Source organism: Rhizomucor pusillus, assembly GCF_041956525.1.
Source record: "Rhizomucor pusillus strain CBS 183.67 unplaced genomic scaffold VTP01scaffold_24, whole genome shotgun sequence".
Taxonomy (NCBI): Eukaryota; Fungi; Mucoromycota; class Mucoromycetes; order Mucorales; family Lichtheimiaceae; genus Rhizomucor; species Rhizomucor pusillus.
In genome coordinates this window covers 221,247-247,492 of record NW_027192166.1, presented here as the reverse complement: position 1 = coordinate 247,492, position 26,246 = coordinate 221,247, and the positions used below count along the sequence as shown (strand labels likewise).

General features: G+C 46.1%; 9 protein-coding genes across 9 annotated transcripts; 5 read left to right on the top strand and 4 right to left on the bottom strand.

The window, feature by feature from the left end:
• Nucleotides 1-133: 133 nt before the first annotated feature.
• On the top strand, nt 134-1,383 carry VTP01DRAFT_5734 (uncharacterized protein; the record flags this gene model as incomplete). The annotated part of the gene is made up of 6 exons (XM_069384559.1): nt 134-232; nt 311-385; nt 453-514; nt 575-1,173; nt 1,235-1,302; nt 1,366-1,383. 6 exons carry the CDS (start codon nt 134-136, stop codon nt 1,381-1,383), a joined length of 921 nt encoding a protein of 306 aa, XP_069235176.1.
• Nucleotides 1,384-1,795: 412 nt separating this feature from the next.
• VTP01DRAFT_5733 (uncharacterized protein) lies at nt 1,796-5,323 on the top strand (the record flags this gene model as incomplete). Its single annotated transcript, XM_069384558.1, has 5 exons — nt 1,796-2,489; nt 2,550-2,739; nt 2,807-3,139; nt 3,199-3,770; nt 3,840-5,323. 5 exons carry the CDS (start codon nt 1,796-1,798, stop codon nt 5,321-5,323), a joined length of 3,273 nt encoding a protein of 1,090 aa, XP_069235175.1.
• Nucleotides 5,324-5,752: 429 nt separating this feature from the next.
• Nucleotides 5,753-8,478, bottom strand: VTP01DRAFT_5732 (uncharacterized protein; the record flags this gene model as incomplete). The annotated part of the gene is made up of 7 exons (XM_069384557.1): nt 5,753-6,793; nt 6,855-7,415; nt 7,475-7,571; nt 7,651-7,679; nt 7,744-8,033; nt 8,101-8,159; nt 8,237-8,478. The coding sequence occupies 7 exons, from the start codon at nt 8,476-8,478 to the stop codon at nt 5,753-5,755; spliced, it is 2,319 nt and encodes a 772-aa protein (XP_069235174.1).
• Nucleotides 8,479-12,019: 3,541 nt separating this feature from the next.
• On the top strand, nt 12,020-13,316 carry VTP01DRAFT_5731 (uncharacterized protein; the record flags this gene model as incomplete). Its single annotated transcript, XM_069384556.1, has 3 exons — nt 12,020-12,260; nt 12,326-12,475; nt 12,535-13,316. The coding sequence occupies 3 exons, from the start codon at nt 12,020-12,022 to the stop codon at nt 13,314-13,316; spliced, it is 1,173 nt and encodes a 390-aa protein (XP_069235173.1).
• A 124-nt stretch (nt 13,317-13,440) lies between these two features.
• VTP01DRAFT_5730 (uncharacterized protein) lies at nt 13,441-14,600 on the bottom strand (the record flags this gene model as incomplete). The annotated part of the gene is made up of 5 exons (XM_069384555.1): nt 13,441-13,516; nt 13,579-14,191; nt 14,258-14,362; nt 14,427-14,467; nt 14,539-14,600. 5 exons carry the CDS (start codon nt 14,598-14,600, stop codon nt 13,441-13,443), a joined length of 897 nt encoding a protein of 298 aa, XP_069235172.1.
• Nucleotides 14,601-18,041: 3,441 nt separating this feature from the next.
• VTP01DRAFT_5729 (uncharacterized protein) lies at nt 18,042-19,088 on the top strand (the record flags this gene model as incomplete). Its single annotated transcript, XM_069384553.1, has 2 exons — nt 18,042-18,747; nt 18,826-19,088. 2 exons carry the CDS (start codon nt 18,042-18,044, stop codon nt 19,086-19,088), a joined length of 969 nt encoding a protein of 322 aa, XP_069235171.1.
• Nucleotides 19,089-19,916: 828 nt separating this feature from the next.
• Nucleotides 19,917-20,303, bottom strand: VTP01DRAFT_5728 (uncharacterized protein; the record flags this gene model as incomplete). Its single annotated transcript, XM_069384552.1, has 2 exons — nt 19,917-20,165; nt 20,226-20,303. 2 exons carry the CDS (start codon nt 20,301-20,303, stop codon nt 19,917-19,919), a joined length of 327 nt encoding a protein of 108 aa, XP_069235170.1.
• An 889-nt stretch (nt 20,304-21,192) lies between these two features.
• Nucleotides 21,193-23,517, bottom strand: VTP01DRAFT_5727 (uncharacterized protein; the record flags this gene model as incomplete). The annotated part of the gene is made up of 7 exons (XM_069384551.1): nt 21,193-21,815; nt 21,873-22,175; nt 22,245-22,562; nt 22,623-22,848; nt 22,911-23,006; nt 23,081-23,184; nt 23,259-23,517. The coding sequence occupies 7 exons, from the start codon at nt 23,515-23,517 to the stop codon at nt 21,193-21,195; spliced, it is 1,929 nt and encodes a 642-aa protein (XP_069235169.1).
• A 1,810-nt stretch (nt 23,518-25,327) lies between these two features.
• On the top strand, nt 25,328-26,199 carry VTP01DRAFT_5726 (uncharacterized protein; the record flags this gene model as incomplete). The annotated part of the gene is made up of 6 exons (XM_069384550.1): nt 25,328-25,437; nt 25,516-25,603; nt 25,677-25,736; nt 25,798-25,881; nt 25,936-26,087; nt 26,151-26,199. The coding sequence occupies 6 exons, from the start codon at nt 25,328-25,330 to the stop codon at nt 26,197-26,199; spliced, it is 543 nt and encodes a 180-aa protein (XP_069235168.1).
• Between the last annotated feature and the right edge of the window lie 47 nt (nt 26,200-26,246).

The window sequence follows — 26,246 nt, the reverse complement described above, 5'->3', positions numbered from 1 at the left end:
GCTAACAAGCTTTCGTCTTCCCTCGCTTCTCTCTTTTCAAATTTGGAGTCGCCCTTTCAAAAAGTCCTCGGGCCTTTCTTCAATTCTGGAAGTCGCGAAAGGGTCCGATCTACTTTTTCCCCGGATCTCGATCATGAATCAGGCAGAACGGTACATGTCCGAGGAAGATGTAGAGTATGAAGGACGATTCGCAGAGTACGATCCCGGAGCTGCCGAGAATCAGGAAGTAGAGGTACGCTGGAAAGCAAACTGTGAGTGTGTGTGTTAGAGAGAGAGAGAGCTCTTGCAGTAACAATGTTGCAATGATCAGGACGTTGTCGCGGACGATGTCTGGCAAGACGTGCCTTTGCTTGACTTCTGGGAAGCTGCGATACAGGGCTACAAGGTAGTGAAAGAAACAAGAAAGCATGTCATTGTTATCAGACACGCGTTATTAACCCGCAAGAACGTAGGACGTTCATGCAAGTAACGATTTTACAACGATACCGCGGATGATTCCTTTACCACCACCAGAGTCAGTGCAAAAATGGAATTCAGTGTCCTGCTTTCATGTCTAATAACCATACGGAAATAGGAAAAACCGTGGCACAGATGATGTGAGGACCAACACCAGTGACATACCCAGCGAAAATCCTCTACCAGAAGGAGAACAAGACCAAGACCAAGATGAAAATCATATGACAGGACAGGAATATAACGAGCTAGAAGGAGCAGAAGAGCAACAGCAAGAGCAGGAAGAGGAACAGGAGCAGGAGCAGGTCGAAGTTAAAGCAGATGAATACTACGAAGAAGACCAGGTACCGGAGAAACTAGTGGAAGAGGACAGCAGCAGCGGCAGCAGAATGCAACAGCAGCGAGTTCCAAAGTCCGGAGCAAAGAGGAAACGACAAAAGCTGGTAGAAGAAGAAGAAGAATATGAGTCCAACGACAACAACTATGATTTCTCTAACTATTACTATGGCCAACCAAGTTCCTACGACTATCCTTATCCACCTGCATACTTACCCCCTCCTACACCACAAGCACCACCTTCTTCTAGCGTCGACGCATTCTCCTGGCAACAGTCTCATTCACAGCCATACATCTCTCCACCCCCGCCGCCCGTCCCCCCCACGCCGTTCATGCCTGAGACTCCACCGTACCACGGCTCGCAATCAACACTGGGTGGACCTGGTTAGTATATCATTTTGCAAGGTTCGATTTTTCCAGGACTATCCACTAACCGTTAAAGTAGATGACGACGCATTATCGAAGGTTATCATGGCTTGGTATTACAGTGGGTACTATACCGGCTACTATCAGGTAATACATGTATATATCGCTACTGCAGCCATTGTAACAAGAACTCATACTGGATACCGCTAGGCACAACAAGGACGATAAACGACGCATATCTCCTACTATAAACCCATCCAATCGTTCCATTTGCATGTAACATTTTCAGATGTATGACAAATAACAACAACAAATATCTCGACTTCCAATTACTGTACTTCTGAATCCCGTCTTCCTTTTGTCTTCGATCGGTTTTTACGTTTTAACATGACTCGTTGAAAGTATACAATGCAAGAAAAAACAAGAATGATGGAAAACGTGGTACATATTAACAGAAGGCAAATTATTACCCGAATGCTTCGTCGACCCCGTAGTACGATGCTGCGGATTAGCTGCGGATCCGAATCGCTGGCTGCTGCGGCATCGCAGCAATTGGTAAAGCAAGCGGTACTTGAAAATCTTGTCCATTAAAAACTGCCATTGTCAAGTTTCTTTTGTTCCTTCAACATTCAGTTTGTTCATGGGCGGTGAGAACGCCATTGTTGAAAACGTGCCTGTAGAGACTAGTCAAAATGGAGTCCTACACGATTCACAGCAGCAGCAGTCTCGGCAGCAAAGTCAGCAGAACCGTAATAACAAAAGACGGAACAACAGACGCCGAGCCGAGAAACCCAAAGTAGACGCTGCCGCTGCAGACAAGTCGACAACGACAACGGCAGAGACCAAACAAGACAACAACAGCAGCAGTAGCAATAGCAGTGTTGATAATAACACACATGGCAGCAGCAAAAAGCAGCAGCCGGCTCCTGCTCAAAAGAAAAGCAGACGACCTCCGCCAACGAAGGAAACGAAAAAGGAGAACGACCAAGCTTCGACGTCTGCGACAGAGGAAAAGCGTCGACAGCCCAGACAGCACCCGCGGTTCACAAAGAACCGGGCTCAGGGCAAACTTACCGATGACTCGACGTCAACGACGCAAAAGAATGGCGAAAACAACAAGTCGAAAAAGGGCAAAGGTGTCAAGAAGCCTGTACCTGTCGAAGATTACAAGGATTTGTCAAGCGCCTTGACTCAGGGACTGAGGACATCGACATATGAGTGTATGGTGTGTTGGGACGTTATCCGTCCAGCACATGCTACTTGGGCGTGCGATTGTTGCTGGGCAGTTTTCCATTTGCCTTGCGTGACCAAGTGGGCTACGAGGTCGTTAGAAGGTAAAAACGAACTCTTATATTGGGAGGATAAACTGGAAAAAACTGACGTCCGGCTTTTAGATAAAGACACGAATAAACCTGTCACTCAATGGCGATGTCCTGGATGTCAATTCGCACGAACTTCCGTTCCCAAAGAATATTTTTGTTTTTGCGGCAAGGAGCAAAATCCAGAAGCAAACCGATACCTCACACCGCATACCTGTGGTCAGCTATGCCATCGACCACGCAGTTGCCCTCACAAATGTATATTGTAAGTTGCAAGAAAGAATTATTACAGTTTGTCGAATTCAATAATTACTCATACGTACAACGTATAGACCGTGCCATCCTGGACCCTGTCCGCCCTGCACTGCCATGGGTCCCGTGCAGACCTGTTTCTGTGGACAGCACACGAGACAGACGACTTGTGTAGAAACAGACTACAACGTTCAAGCGTACACTTGCGGCGAAGTCTGTGGCGAGTTGCTTGGCTGTGAAAAACATTACTGCGCTGAACCTTGTCATCCTGGTCTGTGCCCACCGTGCCCGACCAAGGAAGAACAATCTTGTTTCTGTGGAAAGGAGAGCAAGGCTACACCGTGTGGGTCTGGAAGAGCTGTCCGCAGCGCGGATCGGATCGCATTTTATGCCTGTGAAAACAAGTGTAAAAGGTAAGAAGACCGATAGCAGAGAAGGAAGAGGAGACAGACCTTAAACTTTATGTGATCAGACCGTTTGCCTGTGGTCAACATTTTTGCCAAAAGACGTGTCACCCTCAAGACAACGACCCGGAAACGTGTCCGTTTGATCCACGACTAGTCGAGAAATGCCCCTGTGGATCGAGTAGCATCAAGGACCTGCTTGGTGGTAAACAACGGGAAACATGCGCGGATCCTATACCAACTTGCGAATCTACGTGCGGCAAAGCGCTTCCGTGCGGCCATAGCTGCAGCGTGAAATGTCACTTGGGCGACTGTCCACCGTGCTTGGAGCAAGTCCAAGTCCCTTGCCGCTGTGGCAACTCGAACTTCTCAGCGACCTGTTCCGACGTATGCAAAGAAGCGGGTGGCGATCCTCCACGTTGCAACAAAGTATGTCGATCTATGCGGAACTGTGGCAGACATCAGTGCAAAGTTGAGTGCTGCCCTGCATCGAAATCCAACAAGGGATCCCGACGAAACATACTACCACGTGAAGCTGAAAATGTGCACGAGTGTCCCGAAATATGCGGCCGCACATTATCGTGCGGCAAACATACGTGCCAAGAACGATGTCACAAGGGTAAATGCCAACCTTGTCTAGGTAAGTTTATTTGTCTTTGGCACTTATTTAAGAAAAGTATGTTAATAATGTTACCCTAAACAATTACAGAAGCTGTATTTGACGAAGTAACGTGTCACTGTGGACGTACACGACTTGACCCGCCTGTGCGATGCGGTACGCCTATGCCATCCTGCCCGCACCCATGCCAGCGGCCTGCTCCTTGTGGCCACGTTCGTCTACTTAATCACAACTGCCATCCGGATTTAGAACCGTGCCCGCCGTGTGCCATGCTAGTGACACGGACGTGCGTTTGTGGCAAAACAGAGCTTAAAAACGTGCCTTGCTACCGACAATCACCGCGCTGCGGGCGCACCTGCGACAAACTATTGCCGTGCGGCCATCATACTTGTATCAGATCGTGTCACGGTGGACCCTGCCTGCAAGAAGGTCAAGTGTGCACGCAACCTTGTCCTGGCAAACGTGAGAAATGCGGGCACCCGTGCAACAAATCGTGCCACAATGCTGCTGCAACAAAGTGCCCCGAAAACGAGCCGTGCCAGGCACCTGTCCGTGTAGCATGCCGCTGCGGTCAGAATTCACTGACAGTGTCGTGTAACGCAACCACAGACTCGCCCGGATCCAAACGTGAATTGGAATGCAACGATTTTTGCGCCAAGATAGAGCGTAACCGCAAGCTGGCGTTGGCGCTCGAGTTGGATAAGAAGGCTGATGAACTTGTTACACCGACGACGATGCTGTCAACGGACGATCTGGGATACTACGACGAGAGTTTGTGCAACTTTTTCCTGGAGAACAAGACGTTCTGCAAACAAATTGAGAAATTGCTTATCGACTTTGTCCAAGGCACAAAGCAGACTCTGCATTGCAAGCCGATGAAGAGAGCTTTCCGCCGATTTTTGCATCGCTACAGTATTCACTTTAACGTCGCTACCGAAGCAGTTGATCCGGAACCGTACCGCAGCGTCATTCTTCGCAAAGCATTGGGTCAGACTCGCATACCAGCCACGTTGCTTTCTGTTGCCGCACACTATCCAACGTTGAATCGACCTCCTCCGCAGACTGCAGCTACAGCTGAAAATGGTAACACTGATGAAAGCGCCCACCTAGGTGCAGCAGAAACACCAATGGATGCATTGCCCGTCACCAAGCTATCCAAGCATTCTGTCAATGCACTGCTTTTATCGAATCTCTCGTTTGGATTGATCAAGGAGGACCTGGATTTCGCGCTTGAGCAAGCGCTTGGCGATATCCCTTTTGCCTCTGAGTGGCGCGTTGATTTGGATGCCGTGGTGGTCACTCCACAATTATCCGATGACTTGGAGGTTGAAGCAAAGGAAGATACGATTTGGCGACTCAAAAAGATCGTTGCAGCCACTGTGATGGAGTTTGCTGCCAGAGTGGATTGTTGCTGGGTCGATCAGCACGGCAAGTTGACGTGGACAGAGGCCAAGGGTATCCTCGGAAATGATCCAGAAAATAACAAGGAACAAGAGAACAAAGTATCCTCGTCATCGTCATCGGTTAACATCTTCGACGCGCTTGCCGATCATGGCGAAGAACAAGAAGCTTAAACAATAATCCCACCACCACTACTATCATCATCCATCCACAACACATCACTTGATCGCGTTCACACTAGTTTTGACAGTTATATTATCCTGTCATAATGCCTCTTTTTCTCACTACTTGCAATACACTCGCTAGATTGTACATACACAACTTCCGAATAAAACTTGGGAAAATGAGAAAAAGAATGAGTTTTGGCTTGCCAATTGTTTTATTTCTGCTCTTGTAGATGCAGCGAATAAAACGGAGAAAATATAAAAAAGATTGGTCTTGTTATTGAATGGAATGGGCTCACACCGCATCTTCCTTCTTTTTTTCTTCTTCTGTACAGATGGGTTTGGTAGTGAGTGAGAGAGGGTGTAGATAAGATTAAGGGTGGAGCGTTGCGCGGGCGGTGGGTGGGGGTTGGGGCAGATGGACGATGACTTTTTTTTTTACTTTTGTTGTTCCTGTTGCTGTTGCTGCTGTTCCTTCTCCTGCTGGATTTTGGCAGCAACGACTTGGACTTTAGATGTTAACACCTGCTTGTCGTACATAAAGTGAGCGAGCTCGTGCAGTGGGATGGTATCGAGAAGACGGATGGTGATCTTGGGTGCGCCCTTGAAACCGGTCGCCTTGACAAGCGGGAAAAGAAGGTTACCCAGCTTCTGTTTCTTTTCATGCACGGCTAATCCTTCCAAGGATTGGAGGAACTTGTTGATATCATTGGCGGGTATCATCGTTTCTTGTTGTTGCTCGGCATTGCTGTTACCATTTGAAGAAACTTTTTCTACTTTGCTGCTGCCACCCTTGGATGCTGCTTGCTGTGCAGCAGGCGGCGGCGGTACAATAGGTATCGCTCGAGAAGGAGTCTTGCCGATATATTGTTGTTGTTGCAGTTGTTGTTGCAGTTGTTGTTGCTGTTGCTGTTTCGATGCTCCTGCTGTGCTGTTAGCAGATAAGTTGTTGCGTTTAGTGCGTTGCTCATCTTCCTCCTCTTCCATAAACAGCTCCAGCGCGCTTTTAGCCAGCTGGATCTTGGCTCGTAAAAAGTCTGGATTGAAAAGGCACAGGGATCGTTCCTTGCGCTTGAGAGTCAGCAACATGTCTGTAATATCATCGACATTGTCTTTTTCACCGCTCTTGATGATAGCTGCCATCATGCGCTGCTTTTGGATACTCGAGCTGGTTTCTGTGATAGCACTTGGTACAGATTCCTCCGAAGTGCGGCGTCTCAGTGTAGGCCGGCCTTGCGGTGTCATCTTGTATTGGTAGTGTTCGTTGTTATTGACAATGTTGTTACTTTTGGTGTTTTCATTTATTGCTGTTGTTTTCGCAGATAACCACGGGGTTGTCGTGTAGCTCGGCGGTGGCACGGAATTCGCGGCCGGTACCACGTTGCCGTTGACAACCATGGATTGCCGTGAGGCCTTTCGCTGCATATAGTGATTGCTATTGTTGTTGCCATTCTGTTTCGGGTTGTGGTACGCGGTCATCTACGTTGAATACTCATGTCAAAATCCAGGTTTATCTTTCAGGTTTTCTATATTTACACACCTTGTCTGGACCGTTGAAAGCTGCATGGAGGCCGTTGTTGATGACACGAGGGTTTTGCACCGATAAGCTCCGAGTCATTGGATACAACGGTGTCGTGAGTGGCACGGTGGAAGGCACAAACTCGCTTCCAACAAATGACGGGTGGTGGTGATGAGGTGGGGCAGGATGCTGATGAGGCATCGAGTAACGAGCTGTGTGAGCGGGCGTGAAAACCGCAGCGGATGGATTGAAAGAGTTGTGAAGTACAGTCGGCGGCGAGCTGCTCTTATCACTCCGAGGTTTCTTGGGCTCGTGGAAAGCAACCACGATAGGCTTTGACATTATATATTTGCCGTTCATCTCCCGGAGGGCTTGGAATGCTTCATCGGTGCGGCTGAAGCTTACGAATCCGAAGCCTTTGGACTGTTTTGTCTGCGGATTCTTCATAACCCGAGCGGAAATGATGCGGCCGAATGCGCGAAAATGGTTAAAGAGGTCAGAGCTCTTGACATTCAAGTCCAGATTTTTGATATACAGGTTCGAGTAATCCACAGAAACAGTTGATCCATTCTTGGTTTCGTGCTGCTATGCACTCGTTAGAAACACAAAAGCTACGGTCAATCTGTTGAGAAAATTTATACCTGGCCAGGTTGTGCAGCAGCAACCGCCTGAGTAGTAGAGCCCGTCAAATCCCCGGATTGCGGGCGCATTCTTTTGGAGACAAAGGGGAACACGTTGCTAGATAGATTAGAAAAGAAGAAAAAGAACGATGATCATGAGTGTCTGTGGTTGAGATATGCAGCAATAGTATATTTACATTAGGTTACCGCCGATGATCCTGTTATTCTGTAGGTAAAAAAAACGAACCTTAATTTTGTGTGGTTATGCATTTGACATGCGCGCGACTTACCATAGTTACGGCCTTATCTGCATCTTCTGATCGAAAGTACTGGACCAAAGCTGTGCCCTTGAACGTGGAGCCCTGCTCAACAATGATTTTGCACAGGCTCATGGGACCAAATGGCCGGAACAGGTCATAGAGCATTGAGTTTGTGGTGTATCCAGGCAAATTTTTGACATGAAGAATCCCAGATGCGGCCTCGGGTTCCTTTGTGTCCCCAGGAGGAAAGATTCGCAATTGTAGGCGTGCATCATGCTTGCCGAGTGCAGCCCCGTTGAAGAGAGTATATGCCCGATCAGCTGTAGATGGAAAAAAGCAGCAGTTTTTAGAACAACGCATTCGTGTTTGTCGATAGGCATAACTTACAAAGCTGCTTGCTTTGGAAGCGTATGTAACCATGGCCTGTATTTCTATCGATATGTACACTGACGCACAAGGTAAACAAGATTAGAGTCGCGCCGGAAAGCAGAGGAATGCAACCGGTGCTTGTATATATACTCACTCGACAGGGGCACAGCTGCTCACCATATCCTTTACATCGCTTTCCGAGACCGATGGTGGCACGGTATCTAGATAGAGCATCTCTGATACGAGGAAATCGGTCCCTGTGGCGGAGAATGGGTATGTCTGTGGGTGCAAGGCCATGGCGGCGGTAGCGTTCCTATGATTCGCGGTCATGGTAACCATGCTTTGACGTTTCTTTGGCAGTTTCACGATCGGTTTGTATTCGTATAACTCAGTCATGTCGCTGGCTGGTAGAGATCAATGTTCTTGCCTAACGCAGAGATAAATTAGAAGAAGAACAAGAAAGAAAGAAGCAGTCCGTGGCAACTCTGCAAGAAATCGAAAGAAAAAATTTGCCCCGCTTGTCATGCAACAACGATGCACCTTTAGCAGGGCAAGCACAGCAGGCAAAACAACAAAGGAAAAAGGGGCCAGTTGAATGCTTACCACACACCAGAAAATTGATAAACTATGCTGCTCGCTCTTGCTACTGTAAGGACGAGGTAAAAACGAGCAGTAGTTAGGAAAAAAAGGGGCAGGCGGCAAAAAATCAAAGCAAAGTTTTGGTGAGAAAACGTGCGATGTGACAAAAGTTATGAAAGAGAGAAAGAGAAAGGGGGGTGGCGGACTGGCAGCAGCAGCACCCACCAAAGAGACAACAGCAAAGCAAAAACTCGAATGCTGCTGCGTCAACGCGTCGGGGCATTAAAAGCGACCATGGGACCACCGCCTTGCAAAGTGAACAGGATCTGAACAGATTACGTTACGACGCCGGAAAAGCTGAAGTACCTAATCATCCAAGTCTGCTACTTTTGTATGCGCATTTTCCCTTTATCTTCTTTTTTTTTTTTTTTCTGATGCGGTACCGAAGCAGATACAGAAACGTATGAGGTCTGTTTCTTCGCTTCCCAAACTCTCATATGACTCGGGAGGCACTTGATTTTGATAGGCCATATGTACAATGCAGACAGGCGCCCTAGTTTAAGGCAACCGAAAGCCGAAGCACGATACATCATGGGGTCCTCCGCATCGGAAACCGTTCCATGCCATTAGATCGCAGAATATTGCCGACCGACCATGCATCGCCATCCCAACAATTGCGACTTGACGATCGCCGATGTACATATAATCTTCTCTGTTATCACTTTTCATCTCTCTTCGAATATTCATTCCATGAAGAAAAATAGTGCTACAGTGCTCCGTGTTTGAAAGAGCTTATTAGACCCGTGATGTCGTACAGACGCGTCCAATTTGCAGACCCACCACAAAGCTCGCTCTGTCGTCTTGTCGTCACACAACAACCTTCTTTTTTTTACGCGCTCTTCTCTCTTTGCTGCTACTGGTGCTCTACCCTCTCCCCTGACGGAACCGGGTCACATGGCATTGCAAAGTGTAAAAACGGAACATGACAATGTTTTACAACAATCTGACTCGCCGCTGGCCTTCTTTTGCCGAGCACCTCTATTCGCGCATCGAGATGCATAACACTTCCAGAAATCGGTAGCAACCAATCACTTGTGTTACCCAACCGGCGATCCCGGTTCCGGGCATTATTGCCACGCTGCTGCTGTCTTGTCTCTCTCTGCTCTTTTGACAGGTGCACTATTCTCTCCGCTTCTTCCCTGCTTTTACCTTGCATTGTCACGCAAACTTGTCTAGAAAAATCTAGACATCAAACGTTCGATATTGAATTTTCTGTGAACTATTACACAGTATGTTGAGAACTGACAACCGCCGTAGTTTAGCTCGAACGAAAAAAGCTGTTGTATAATCAGCATTCGCCTCAAAAGGTGGAAAAGCAGTTCGAAGAAAAGATAAAAGCAGAAATTCAAAATTCGCATTCAGAACGAGCGGGCTTTGGCTTGCTCCGGTTCCGAGATCAATCGTCTCTATCAAGGACACGTTTATTTCGTTGAGGAGGGCGCTGACTCTTGGAAATTTTCAGTTTAGGAGATTCCGTATCGTTGACAGTATCATTGACAATAAGAAAAGACGGCATTTTATCACCAATTTACGAGCACTTGTTGCTAACATTAAATTACTTCAAATAATGTGCGGCGAAGTAACAGTTGAAACAGCAACTCAACTGCGTATGCTACGATCGAGTGTGTCACGGAAGAGGATTAATAGACCGCGGAAGCAGCTGTCAGAAAGCTGGGATCGTTCATTGAAATAAAGCAGCAATGTCGCCATAAAGACATGTACGCGAACAATCAATCAGATGCAGCTGAGTGCAAAATTTTGGACTCTCATCTTGTCCCAGTCCGCTCATGCCGAAAATCCCTAACTCACATCAAGTAGCGTTGCAATATATTACGCGGTTGCTTCCGGGTTACCGTCTGCGGGAAAGGCACTTTGACACGGAGTCGTTTGTACATGTTCAGAATGGTTGACCATATATCTAATATTTGCTATCTTTTCGTTCCCTGTTGGAGCTATAGTTTTCACGTATACTGCTAATGACTTCCTTAATACTTCCACTGGAAATGACTAGTCATTCGTCTTGCATCTGCTGTTATGTAAAGTGCATAGGAAGCCAAGTCTTAGATATGCCATTCATGCTTAAATCAAAGTCTGTGCAACTTAACTGCAGAGGATAATATTATCACTGAGCAGAGTGGCATACTCCTCCAGGGTATTCTTTTCGAGTCCTCCCCCGCTGTCTTATGCCAAGCATTGCATTTCTCAATGGCATGGGCAAATGCAATAAATAAAGTACTACCTCTAATTACTCATAATATTATTCCTCCAACATACAACGGTAAGGTTTGGTGATCCCGTCTTGGCAATCGAGGAAGCTATTCCTTGCTTGGAACGACTTACAAATGACATGCCCTGACTTGAAAGAACCAAGCAATTTGTCCCTTTCCGCGGCAAAAGAAGAGCTTAACATGGCAGATATTTTTCAACCTTTTCTTTCACAGGGCAGGTTTGGGTGCCAACCTCCACCGAGATTTGGGATTTCCTACCTCCTCGTCGATACTCATAATCCTACAGCAGCAGCCGATGGAAGTGCTTTGAGGGTAACAAGAAAAGAGGTGCTCAAAGTAAGGTCACGTTTTCGATCAAGATAACTAAAAAAAGTGTCATACGGAGAAGATGCAGCAAAATCAGCAAGAGGCAACGTGGGTTTTATTTATGCTTACGTAATTTAACACCTTCGTTGAGACATGCATATTTGTTGTCGTGAGGGCATATTGCTGCTGTTTGCAGTGGTGGGGTTTGCAAGAGATGCAAAGTAATCCTTTTTTCATCCAGACACATTAGGTCCCTTTGGATTGTGCTAGGTGAGCGTGGAAAAGTTGAACGAAACTGGTTTCTATAGCACTCTATCGTCATTGGTTCCCAAGACAACGACAGGGCTCGACGTGCAACTCCGCCGTTGCGTTTTCCGGTTTGAGCGCGCTACGTTATAAAAAAATTTGTTCTTCCTTTTTTCATTTCTTGCTGGAAAGCGAGGAAAAAAAGGTATGTGCTTTTGTCCTTTATTCTATTTGGGGAGACCCTGTGTACAATTTATGCTGCCTCGTCCGAACCCCTTTTCTGGTGTACGTGTGTACAAAGAGAAAAGTCAGCTTCTGACGCCGCCCAGTTGTTGCATTCGCTTGATTTGACACATGGGTGTTGGCGATCCGATTAAAGCAAGGGAGGTGATTGTCGGACACCTCACTCGGCAATCCTGGCAGTTGATCACTGGTCTTCCCGAGTAATCTCTGCTCTTGCCGGCTTTACTGACCGTCAACTCGTTACATAGAGACTAACGACTCTCCGCTTCAATACCATGCAACCTTACTATCAACAAGGCTATCATGCTGCTGCCACCGCCGCCACACCCTATTCAAGCACGAGTTCCCCTGTCCCGCCTTCGTTGATGGGTCAGTCGCAGTCCTCTATCCTGGCTCCTCCTCTGTCTCAGCACGCATTCGGTGAGCTCCCGCCAGAGCAACGAGCAGCCGCTGCTGCTGCTGCTGCGGCACCGCCGGCACAACCGCAGAAACGTAAACAAGTCAAGAATGCATGCAGTAAGTTCTTTTCAGATAACGCCGGCTAAATTCGTTTAATTCCTAAATTTGGCGATTTTATATAGCCAATTGCCAAAAGGCCTGTAAAAAATGTGACGATGCAAGACCTTGCCCTCGGTGTATCAAGTACAACATTGCAGATACTTGTGTAAATTCCGTTCGAAAGGAACGGAAAAAGGGTGTCAAGCGTGGACCTTACAAGAGAAGACAAAAAGGTAAGTGTGTGAAACCGTGTAATTTATACAGACTAAACTAAATTAATTGTGATACACAGATGAAGATGGCACCGATACTCAAAAGGCAGGTACAACGAAATCCGCCTCTGCGATGGCGTCGCACCCTGCAATGGGTCAAACGCATATGGATCCCATGGCGCCGTATTCTAGCATGCGCCAACCAACGACGTATACATATGCAAACACACTAAGTGCTTACGGCCAAGGCTACGGCGATACGTACAACCCATACGCTGCTTATCAAGGCAAAGATCAGATGATGCCACATACGTACATGATTGCACCGAACGTGTATTCCTCCTTTGGCTATCCGATGCTCGTGCCAGGTGCTAGTGATAACCAGCAACAACAACAACAGCAGCAGCAATCACAGCAGCAACATCAGCCGCAAACTACTCAATCGTCACAACAAGCTTACACGCCGTCGCAGTCGTATAATTTGTCGTACTCGTCGCCTCAACCATCGCGCACAGTAAACGATCCTCTCACTCAACAGCAACAATCACATCAACCACAGCAGCAGCAGCAACATCAACAACCTGGTTCTCCTGCGCACGTGTATTACGCTCAACAACATCAGCAAACACAGCGACATCATCCTCAGCAGACATCACACTCCAATAGCCCACACATGTTAAAGCCTCACCCAATGACACCATTGCCAAGCACATCGACTTCTTCTAGCACGTCTACTCCTCCAGAACACGGTGAAGATGCAGATGCTACCCACTATGCCCGGCTGACGCAGCTCTGCTCTGCGGCTTTGGGTCAGAATGGGGATCATCCTGCCACTCCTCAATCGGATAGCAATCATTCATAATTGTATTTGTGCATTATGTTTTTCTTTTTCCTTCTGTAAATTGCAAAACTAGACAATGATGTAGCAAGATGTAGTTGTAATGAAGAGCGTATACTGTATACTCTCTTTCTCTATTGCGATAGGTCTATGGCCAACCGTAGGCTTCTATGGCTCGCATTGATAACTCGTATGCAGTAAATGTAGCACCAGCGGCAGGAATACTATTTAGAATTTGTTTAGAATTACTATAATATCGAGCGGATGCCTTTTGTGTTTTCCTTACCTTCTGATCACCGCTGGTCCTAATCCGGCCACAAGACCTTTTGCACCTTCTCTTGCTACGATCTGCTGCATTGTACTGGTAACGTATAATCCTCGGGGAGGAACAACTTGGTTCTGGACGACGGATTTTACGACATCGAGAGGATACGAAGTGAGCCAGTAAGCCATACCGCCGACGGCTCCTGAAATCATCAATTGCAAGACGGTAGCCTCACGTGCCTGGTCTTTCACCAGCAACCGCTTTGTTGCCTCAAATCCAGTGTAGAATCCAGCGTATGCAGGAATTTCTCGCAGAATGGTAGCATACATGCCTCGGAATAGACCGTTCGCTACACCGTCTTTCTGGATCAGATACTTTGCACAGTCGATGGGTCCTGTAAAGTAGCGGTGCGCTCCACCAGAGTGGCCGTACTGTGCCTGCAACTTGATTTTTAGCAGTTCGACAGGAGAGGCCAGGATGGAGTTGACAATGCCGGCGCCTGCGCCTGCAAGGGCAATTTTATCAAGCGACAAGACTTGTCCGGGATACTCTTGCATCGACTTTTTGATCGCAGAATTGGCTGCAAACAGCAGCGCGTTCACGGCACCAATACCGACCAGCGGGCTCGCCATGCCTTTCCAGTTTACTGTTAGATTCCCCAGCTCTCTTTCTCTGCCTCCTTTTGTCTCGACTTTTATACCTTTGTATAATGCAAAGAATCCTTCCTTCTTTATCGTCTGCCTTGCACAGTCCAGGGCTCCGTTAAATCGACTACTGTCAAGTTGAAGTCTGACTTTGATCGTATCTACATAACGATGTACGTTTAACAACTCACAAGCTTTCCTCCCTGTCACTGTCGTTTGGCTTACCGATAGGTTGGCCAACAAGTACATTTGCCATGCCGCTTATGCTACAACCAAGCAGTGTTGTGCGATCAGTTGCTGCTGACCCTTATCGTTTTCGCACGGGTCGGTCACTCACGTTCCGGCTACAAAGTCGGCTGCTGATGACGGGTGGTGCTTCTTGCCCTGATCGCTCGACATTGCGTACGTATGTATGTATACAGAAAAAGAGAACAAGAGAAAAAAAGAAGTTCGCGAGTGTCAAGGACGAGACATATTGCGTGATCCTTGTGCAACCGCAGGCTGTTCTGCTTCCCCGCGCAATCTGGTTCAGGTCCATGGAAAATATCGACCTTCCAAGTCGGAATGTTCCTCGCAAATTTTCGTTTCTGATGCAATGATGACATCTCAAGAAACCATGTATACAGGTTTTTATCCGTCGATATTGTCTTTCGACATAGACGACGCAAATGCTGATATTTTCGTTGTGTATTCTTATGGGATGTCGGCATTGAATATCCGTCGCGCGGAGCAACAAACTTTTGGTAACAAAGTTTGGACTTGGGATCGGCCAGTGGTCAGTCCTATTGATGTGCTGAACTCGGCACGTGACGTGAAAACCACGAACATGAATATGCGTTTTAGGACCCTGAGGTCTATTGCATTTCTTCCCAATCACGCACCCAAGTCATCAACTTTCTATTACGCCGCGCCATTGCATACTCACTCAATACCGATCCTGATATTTCCATGGAACGAGAACACTGACGCGCCTGCTCAGCTATTACAACGATCTTCACTATCATGAATACAGATCAGCGTATGGCCGTCAGTGACATAATCCAGAAGATACCATCAATCGACTTTCTTGGCCGCCTGTTTATCTCAAGAATGACTCGGTACAAGGTGATCAGTACATGCGCGGAAACACAATTTTATAATGACCACCCGAGGACCTTCAAATCCAGTCGCGTCCCTTTTGGCACCATTCGAGGTGAAATTATGGATGGTTGAGCTTGATAGCAACCTCTCCACTTGGCTGAACGGTGACTGGAAGCAGACGCTATTGCTGCGGCACTTCTGTGCTAGAGTCTTTAAAGGAATGGTTTTCATTGAAAAATTAAGGCCCTACTTGTAAACTGCGCAGAGATATATGGTCGACTCCCTTCGACAGATGCGCATCATAAAGGACAGCCTTGAAACGGAATGAAACTCCATTAACCTGCCTTCCTGGCGTGAACATACGGTATCCACATGTTGAATTACTTATATTAAAGGATAGCGACAACAGCAACAAACTGGTCTTGGAAATCAGAACTATGAATGCATTAATCACATCTTTCATATGAATTGATGTTGACGAGATACTCATCATTTGTGTATCCAGCTCAAATGGTTTTACACCAACTACGCAAAGCAACACAATTTTTGTGCAGACATTTGGGTTACAATCACATCAATCCGAATCAAATGATCCTCACCAGCGTCTTCTCGATCCTTTTGACCAGTATGCTCAGTTACGGCAACGTCGTTCAAAATTCCATCGATTATCCACTATTCTTTGCTGCCGTTCATCGTCCAAGTTCACGAATGATCTTCGTGCACGTCCACTTGTTATTTGGACCTTAGCAGATCATGACCAGCACGGTAGTGGGTAGTCAGACGGAAGGCTAGCATCTAGCCTATTCAGAAGCATTGTCTCTTCAGTTTGGGAAAAAGGGTTACCAAGCTACCATCGATCTGGAACTGGTTCAGGAGCTGTACACCCAATGGAAAGATCAGGTGCATCATGGAAAAAATCGAATTATTGTTTGCCTGGGACTGAACGACGCTGTGCGCACGATTGCCGGCGATCAAGCCAGAAAACGAATTATTGTTTATTTTGCTTCTCAAATATAATTGGCATATATCACTGGAGCAACCTGCAACAAGCAGTTTTAAAAGTTTAGCAGGAGAATGTTATGGCATGATCTTCAGTCGCTTATTCCTTGGAAGATACGTAAAGAGTTATTAGCAAAAGGAAATTGAGTCAGGTTTCCAAATTTATAGTTGTTAGTGGAGGCATGACAAAGGGCGTGATATCACCTGTTAATGTACATTATTACATGGTGGTTCGCTCTTTGCATCAAAGATGCGTCGAATATCGCGCGGCATATATGTGTGTACCGCGATAATGCTCGTAGCCAACGGAAAATGACTCTTTGTTTTAAAAATGCCGCTTTTTGCTTTTGCCAGATGAAAATATCTCATTGCATATTAAGACTGGATTTATGCAGTGAGTTGGGTCTGTCTGCGGCGATGTTCGCCACTAGGAGGAGAAAGCGTCAGACATTCTGTCAGTATATCCGGTACATCCTGTAGTGTATACAGCGCGCTTGATCTAAAAGCGATCCAAGGTTTGGACTGATTTGCTCTCGTCCAATTGAATCGACAAGAGCTATCTAGCATCGCATAAACGACCAAGTCTGGAACCTCGATCACTCTTGTTGATGATCTTATCTCTTGAATTTTTTTAGCAACTTTATGCACAGCTGTTTCTGCGTTGCACATGACCTGATTGAATTAAACTTTTTCCATTTTGCCAACTTGGCTTTCTTGTGTCCTACAACGAGTATGATGGTGATGATAAATTTACAACTATGACATATATAAATGGTATGGTAAGTATGGTATGGCGTTGCGCTTCTTTTGCGCGGTGCACCTTACGTAAACCACTTCGAACAAATGCCAAGTATAAAGCAACAAGTCTGGTAGTAGGTCCTCCTTAATTTCTGCCGTTCACCCTCCCTCTCTCCAAAATGAGCAGATTCACGACGTCATTAAACATGACAAAGGTAGACTGCTTTAAACACCGCAAGGACCATCGCAGTTCCCCCGTGAACTTTGAGAATTTGGGCGCGGAACCCCGTGAGACTCACGATTTCGTCATCCGGAGTAGCAGGGTCCTTTCTCTTTTGAGACCGTGCCCCCTTTGACTATGCCGCTTTCGGAACACACTGTAATCCGCCAGCATGTGTCCATTGATGAAGACCTTGACAACTGTAATTGAACAATGCACAGCACACCTAATTCACTTTTACTACTTGTAATATGAATACCTAGACACAGATGGCTCATACACACCTATGCTCATTCGTTAAGTTTAGCGACAAAGCAATGTCGTGAGTCACTCTGATTCATACTATTCAAGAGATGGTGGAGTTTCTGCTGAGATACCGAACATGCTATACCAGCCTTTGTGCATTCTGAAAGCACATGTCAGAACATGTCTGTGTTTGTTGACACTGGTGGGAATGGGCTGCATTTCACCGCTCGTCCATTGCCAGCAACAAACCACGGCAGCGATCCAGCAAAGGTACAAGTGTAAGGGTAAGTCGAGAAGAGAAAGATGATATAGATGCTTAAACAATAGAACATGTAATGAGCATAGCTGAGTAACCTTACCCAATAATAAACAGCAATCGTTTCAATGATGTTTTTGTGCAAAGATAAGAGCGATAAACGTGTGACCCTCAAGTGCTGGACAGGGCTGGAACATTACTGGCTGGCTGCGATCTTGCAGATCTGCAGCTCTTTTTTTCGACTTTTTCCCTACAAACACATAAACACCCACATCATCATATATAAATCTCCTCCTCCAAAATGTCCATGCTTAAATCGGTAGCTCCTGCTCTTTCTTCTTCCGTGCAGCGTCTGCATTCTGTCTCGTCCCATATATCCAGCTACTCTACTAGTACAACTACAACCATGGTTTCTGCATCAAAACAACAACCCGTCATCTCATTCATTGGCGGTGGCAACATGGCTGAGGCCATCCTTGGCGGTTTACACGCAAATGGCCATCCTGGCTCCCGGCTAAAGTACTCTGAACCTCTCGAGGAGCGTCGCAATTACATGAAGACCAAGTACCCCGAGCTTGTGAGCGCTCGAGACAATGAAGATGCCGTTGAAGGTGCAGACGTTGTTATCCTTGCTGTCAAACCCCAAGTCCTACGAGGAGTCATGACAAGTCTCTCACCGGCGCTCCTGCGCAACCAGTCTGTCCTCATCATCTCCATTGCAGCTGGTATCACAACCACCGATATGGTGCGATGGTTAAATGCTCCAAACGAGAATAATGTATCCATCATCCGATGCATGCCAAACACACCTGCGCTGATCGGTGAAGGTGCCATGGGTCTGTATGCTACGCAGCACGTCACCGAGGAACAGAGACGCTTGACGGAAAGCATCATGGGCGCCGTTTCAAAACAAGTATCCTGGGTACGCAAGGAGTCCCTTATTGACACTGTCACCGGCATCAGCGGAAGTGGTCCGGCATACTTTTTCCTCATCATGGAGGCTATGCGTAAGTTTTTGTTGAACTAAAATTATAAAGGTTTATTCTAGACTTAAGCTTACAAACAAATCTTATGAATCGTTACAGAGAACGCGGGCATTGCAGCCGGTCTTTCGCCTGAAGATGCAAAGGCGCTTACTCTGCAAACATGCGTGGGTGCTGCTCGCATGGCACAAGAATCTGAAGATGATCTCGCCACCCTGCGTCGAAAAGTAACATCGCCAAAGGGCACCACCGAAGCAGCTATCAAGTCTATGGAGGCTGATGGTATCCGCAAAGTCATGGAAAATGCCGTCTTGTCCGCTCAAAACCGAGGACGCCAGCTCGCTGAGGAGCTTGGCAGGGACTAGACATCATCCACGTGTCCATCTCTCCCCACACACCGTTTCTTACTTTGGTTTTTCTTGCCTTATTTGCTATATCCTATACCGTTTCTCTCTCTCCCCTCTCCCTGCTTCGTCATCCTTAACCCAACTACTCCCTCGCTCTTCCTCTCTTACCACGCAACAAAAATCACTATCACTAAACACAGACTCTATTAAAAAATAACCTGTGTAACCTTCCTCTTTGAGCGCCAAAATCCACGTTTGGAAAGCGGTTTCTCCTCTGTCATTGGTCGGTGGGGCCCTCAAATTCGAAAAAATCGCTGTGGAAGCACTTTTTTCTGGAGGCTATAGCGATTTGAGGGGGGTGGATCACCGGCTTTCTGACATAAAACTGTAGTTAATTAATTTATACATATTATCCACGCGTTGGATGGAAGAGTGTATACAAAATTAATGTTCACTTTTCGGAGTTTGGCAGACAGAACAGGCACCAATCTGAAGAATTCGACTTTGAAATTTTCGGGTGTTCAGCATCTGTATTCCCAAAATCCTTGGTGTCTTTGCGCGAAGCGCATGCGCGACGAAGGAGGGCCCGAGCCAAGCATTAAGGATAAGCATTGAATTCACCTTCCTGTATCCAGCCTTTGCATTCCCGAACCTCGCTGTTGTTTGGTGCGAAGCGCATCGCGACACCAGGAGCGCTAACACCAAATCAAAGAGTGGATTCCATCGAGCGGCGGTCCGAATAAACTGGGAATTCGACGGCGCCTGTGCTTGCAGTAGCGAAGCGGATGCAAACCGCCGGAGAATGCAGGTTCATGAAGGCCAAGTGAGTAGCACAACGCCTCGAATTCACTGAAAATATTCCACAAACGTCGAATTACTTGAGCATAGGCTCATTTTGATAGTCGACTTTATGCATCGTCCTATTCTCACATCCGGATCCTTCTCGCCTACAATGCCTAATCTTAAGAATCTACGGCTCCGGAACCCAGACAAAGATGGCGAAGCTGCATGATACAGCGACAATTCAGACTTCCCTGTCCTCAATATCGACGAATCTTCAAAACCGCAAGTAATCAATAAGGTATATCCAATGACCTAGAGATATTATCCCTGCTATTAACAGTAAATCTGGAATTTCGATGGCGGATGCATAACCAGATTTTGCATGATTCGGAGTCTCGATGGCGGATGCAAATCCAGCGTTGGGAGAGGCACGCGAGTCTGCTTCGACATGATGCACTATCCAAAGTATACTTTTGAACACTTACGAAATAGGCTTAGAGGTAAGCACGTTCCGTGGAAGCTCCTGGAGGAAGATAGAAAGCTCCAAATAGCGCTGTACATACGGTACGACATAGAAGATTTGTAGACCTTACATGTTAATGGACCGGTTCACAAAAGATATTGTACAGTACTGTAAAACAACATTCGAAGTTCCGGATGTAAGCATTGGCTCTGATAACAGAAGATTTTTTGCTGAGATGCCTATAAAATGAGCAATCCCTGTATATTTCTTTCTGCTCTTCATCTTTTACAGAAATAATGAAGAGAAATGATATGGTAAGCTAGAACATCAAATCTTTTAAGATTGCAAACGATTGACCACCGTTGATGCAGATTAAAGCATGTTTATATATACCTCTTAACCGAATCATGCATGCAGCTTCTCTGCTCTCTGGCGTCTTCCCCTTGGCTCTGTGATCTCTTGCATGCTCTATACAAAATCCTACTCATATTCTATGGCGTGCGTGCGGCGTGACAGGTATTCTTTGCTTGCAAGTGCATATCATTCTATACAAACAAGTCTCCTCTCTGTATGTAGAAGCATCCCTCCGTTCCGGGTGATGCCTGCTGGTGCACCGCCCCTTCAAAAATGTATTTTTTATACATTGTCTTTTCCCCTTTGCCCGCGTCTGCCCTGCACCAACACGATGCGTGGTCCCCGCCAAGAGCGGGAAAACAATAAACTTGTTTCCATGTTGTATATTTATACTTTTTCCTTTTTCTCTAAAAGCAGACTCTCACTTTGCGACCAATCCTTTTTTTTCTTTTGCCGGCAACACGCGACTTCCTCTCGTGGACAGAAGAATTATGGGAATTTGTTTATCATTATTTCGTTAATTCACAAAGCACCAGGGGAGGTAGCAAAGTAATCGTTTCTAGCAGCATCGTGTTGCTGCTGCTGTTGTTGTCGCATTAATTCTTCTATACCATCTTCTGCATGTTGCACTAGCTGCTCTAGTTCCCAGACGCATTTGGACATGGCTGTTGGCTGCGTGTCCAGCCACTGCCATACCTTGTCGGCATGCATTTCCCAAGGATTCGTATCCTTGCTGGTAATATTATTTCTTTCCACCATCTTGCGTCCAATGCTCTCCAGTTTGACTGCAATGATAACGTTGATACATAACAAGAAAACAAGGCATGCTACGATTATTTGGTTGGTGCTAGGTGCAGGGTTTTGCATGACCCACTCTGCACCTGCAGATGCGCCTGCTTTGAAGGATTCGAGTAAAGTGTCGTATATGGACTTGGTGCGTTTACCATGGATGTATTGATCAGCCCTGGAGTGGTTTCTGACATGTTGTCGTCGGCGTCGTCTTTGATGAGGATTATGATGATGCAGTCTCTTTTCCGCTGCTGCAGGAGACCGAATGGATGATGGCTGGATCTGTTGACGGATAGCCGAGTCCAAGTTCTTGAAATATGTCACCTGGCCATCGATAGATGCTTTTTCTATAGTAGCTGTATGGGTGATTAACACGCGGTTTTTGCAGGCTCGTCCAAAATAGATAACTTTACATTTTAGCCACGATGATTTGGAGAACTCAACAACGACGGTGACAAGCATGCGCACCTTGTTTTGCCCAGCCCACATGAGGCAGACACGCGTTTTGACGCGAAACGAATTTCCAGATGGAACGTCCGGTGTCTGCGTTGTTGTCACCTGCGTCACGTAATTTTGCAGATCGAGGTGGTCGACTTGTTCCTTGAGATGGCATTTGGTCAACTTGGGTCCGATCGCATTATTCAGATGCTTCACGTAGCAGATATTTCGCACGTGTTGACCTGTATCTGCTTTATCCCACGCGCCTATATCCACTTCTGTAGTAAAAGCAAGATTAATTAAAAATACATGGCATTTCTAGGTTGAGATTTACTGTTGCAACTTGCCAGAATTCTTTTCGACCTCGGTGAGAAACTTGAACATGAATGCGCGGTTGCATAAAAGTCCATAGATATTCTCGATAGTTCCATCGTAAACCTGGTCCAGAACCGTGTGTGCATAGTGGCCACCAGCTTCTGTGCATGCACAGGCCGTATGTTCACTCTTTTGCGACAAACCATTGGTATTCTTGGCGGCGTGCAAGCCAAGCAATTGGGATTCCGAAGCTGTACGTCGACGTGCAAGATCATGTTCAGGCAGCAATGCACCTGGCAAAGTAACGGCCGAATTCTGCCTTCCTTCGAATGGTACTTTGGGTTGACCTGCTATCAGAAAAAAGGAGTAAATTGAGAGACAGCTTTCTTCTGCTTCACATTAGCTGGTACCTTGATCCAGAGGGCCCACAACACTGTCGTCAGGAGACACAGAGGACTGTGATTCATATGAGTACTTTGAAAGCACAGATGAGGATGAGGACGCAAGCGATGAACTTTCGTCAGCATCCAGCGTAAACGTCTTTGGAACCTGGCAGCGCTGCAACAAACACTGCTGACGCTGCGCTTGTATCTGGTCGAATGCTTGGTCTCTTGATAAGAACGAAGCGAAAAAGTACTAACTCCAAGGTTAGGTGATGGGATGGATTGGGTCCAAGCGAGGTCTTGAGAATATACTACCTTGCCACTCGTAGTGGTGATCTGAATGGCGTTGGGAATAAAGATTGCTGTTGATTTTTTCTCGATATCGGTGATATCTTCGTATGCAATAACCAACTATAGTTCAAAGAAAGGATGCAAACAAGCTGTCAAAATCCAGGTCGCATTGGTTTTCAGAATCTTCTCTTTACATTGGTGACCCAGCCAAAGATGTTCGAGTTGAAACATATATGCTGCTCGCTCACGTACAGTCGACCTTGCAGCAAAATTTCCTTTTGGAGTGCGCATCCGTAATCTACACCGAGGTGTGAAGTCATTGAACAATTAGTACCATTTTTTTTGCATTATCTTTGCGACAATCCTTTTTACCATCAAGCAATCTATCATGCTCTGGGATACTTTTAAATAAAGCATGGAAATCGGCGTTTCGTTTCTCGCTTGCATTGCTGCTCCCTCGACGGGTTTTTAGTGTTCGAGTGGACGTCTTTTTGCCAATGATTGATTTGGTCTCAGTGTTGACAGTTGCGGTGCTCGAGAAGCTAGATCGGCGAGACCGAGGTATGCGACGAGCTGTTGGTGCTTCTATAACAAGCGTAGAAGAGGAGGTGGTAGTGGTGGTAGTGGCCATAAAGAATGAGAAATATAAGAAGGAATGTCTGTATATATGAAAAGCTTATAACATCAATGTGAAAGTATAAACGGATTATGATTAAGGGAATGAATGGAGAATATCAGATTAAGAGTGAGGGAAAGAGTGAGAAAATATAAAAGAAGGGACTGCTGTGACAGCGAGAACTTTTTAGAGAGAAAGAGGGAGAGAGCGAAAAAAAGAAAATTGTTGTTCAAAGGAACAAAAATTCAACTAGAAGAAAAAGAAGGAGTAAGCTTTTGTGTGTATGTCAAAGTGAGAAAAAGAAGGGAAAAAAAAGAAGGATCAGGAATTAGGAGGAGTACAGCGTACTATATCCTTGGCATATGCAGATTAAGCTCAATTGCCCGCATCCTGGTGAATCAGAAATTCAGTTACTTGAAACTTGGATGCTTTGTCAAAGTTTGGATATCTGCTCCATCTCCCTTGTTCGTGAAACATTTGTGTCAGCTGCTCGGCTCTTTCCCTTACGATCACCTATGCATCCATCGATCAATTCGCTGGTATCGCTTAGATCAATGGGGATACAAATGCTGAGCCGACGGAGACAGAGAACAAAATTGGTAACATGCTGCCGAGAATCTGTATTACCCCGCCAAGCAAGTACGACCACGTCGTAAATACAGAAAGCCGTTGGATCAGCAATCTGTATACTATGCAAGTCTAGACAGAACGGTTAATTGGTTATACATCGTCATCAAAATGCTATTGCCCACGAGGTCCACAAACCACATACAGTGCATATTTTAGCTGTAGCGCGAGCTTCTTGCTGTTGTTCACTGTTGTACTATCAAATGTTGCTGGAATCGACAAGAATTTGCAGTTCACACTGTGCTAGGCATTTTTGGAGTGACATGTATTCGACGACGACGAAGGGAAAAAACACTGTCCCCTCCCCCTTTTTCTATTACCTTGTCGACCCTTCATAGTGAGGGGACCTCCTTATTTTCCGTCTTGCCCTTCTTCAACTGGTCTGAAGCTAGCCAGCAGATCAGGAAGAACTTTGAACCCCTGAATCGATGATGATGGTTCGATACAATCCTGCTGCTACAACCTATGCAGGCTTATCTACGAGGATCCATCTCGTTCCTTACGTTGCATGTATAGCTGTGATAAGCTGCCGAGTATGGCTAGAGAATTAGAACTTTTTACACCGACGATATCTATGTTTCTTCCTTCATACAATAGGATAGGCACAGACCAGGTCGATACAGATACACGTGAGATTTTTTAGCGTATCCAACCTGCTGGGCTGTATTGTGATTTTGTCTGTCAGGATTTTATGGCATAATCCTGGTAATTAAAAAACTATGCACGAAAGCATCCCTTTTCTCGCCCGCAAATACGGTGTTGAGGTGATGCATTAAAACTTCATGCGCACAACGTGCACTGTTTGTGCCCAAGGACCATGCGTTTTGTAACCGGTGAGACATTTGTGGCAAATCGAAAGGAGTTTCAGTTGCTCGGTGTCTTCGTATAACTAACAAACACTGTGAGACACTTTGTCCCTTTCCGATCCTCCCCTCCCCCACTCTGGAATGAATGTGAGCACGCCACAAGCAAACAAAAAGGTTTCAAATCCTGAAATGTCAAAACAGGGCTTTCAGCGCGGTCTTTTATCAAAATTGTTGAACGTTCAGCTCGTAAATGACCGAACGCCAACACGTAACAAGCTTGGCATGAGTTCTGTATTGAGAAACGGTCATTATGTTAGATATTTGTAAAGCAATACATATGCATATGTGTAAAAGTCAGCCTTCGGGGTCCTCTTTCCGCTCTCTTTCCACAAATGGGCATTGTATTCAGTGGTTTATGGAAACGATTGTTCTCCAAAGCACAAGTCAAGATCATCATTGTCGGCCTGGATAATGCTGGAAAGACGACCATCTTGTACAAGCTGTAAGTTGCATTGTGTCTGCTCCATTTCGAATTGTTTCTGGATTCAGCTAACCGGAACATCTAATAATTATGCAACAGCCTTATGAATCAGGTCGTGACAACAACCCCAACCATCGGCAGCAATGTGGAAGAAGTCGAGTATAAGAATATCCGGTTTATTATGTGGGTATGTTCTACGCGGATGGAAAACTTGAGAACTTTTGGCTCGCATAGTTGCTAACGCAGGACATTGCTCTTAGGATATTGCAGGCCAAGAAACACTGCGATCGTCTTGGAAAACATACTATGTCAACACAAAGGTTGGTGCGCTCATGAAAAGAGTATTTAAAGTAGAGGACAAAGTTGATACTTTTAATGCAGGCCGTTATTATGGTTATAGACAGCACTGATGCCGCGCGGCTCGATATCGCCAAGCATGAGCTGCATCAAATGATGGAGCATGAGGTTGGCATATATATAAGGAAGAGATTGCACCCAGACTAAAATTATTTGCTCTAGCATCTGAAAGATGCAAGTCTATTGGTATTCGCAAACAAGCAAGATGTCAAAGGAGCACTCAATGCAGCGAAAATTTCGGATGCACTGAGACTCTCAAGTTTGAAGGACAGGCAGTGGCACATCCAGGCTTGCTCTGCGTTGTCTGGTGAAGGGTTCGTAGTAAACTCGGTGGAGAAGCGCATTGTACTAATATGTCACCTTTTGATTCGATACAGTCTATATGAGGGACTGGATTGGGTCGTATTACAGATTGAAGGATCATAAGGAGAGAACGGTGACATATATATATATATATATATATATATATACGA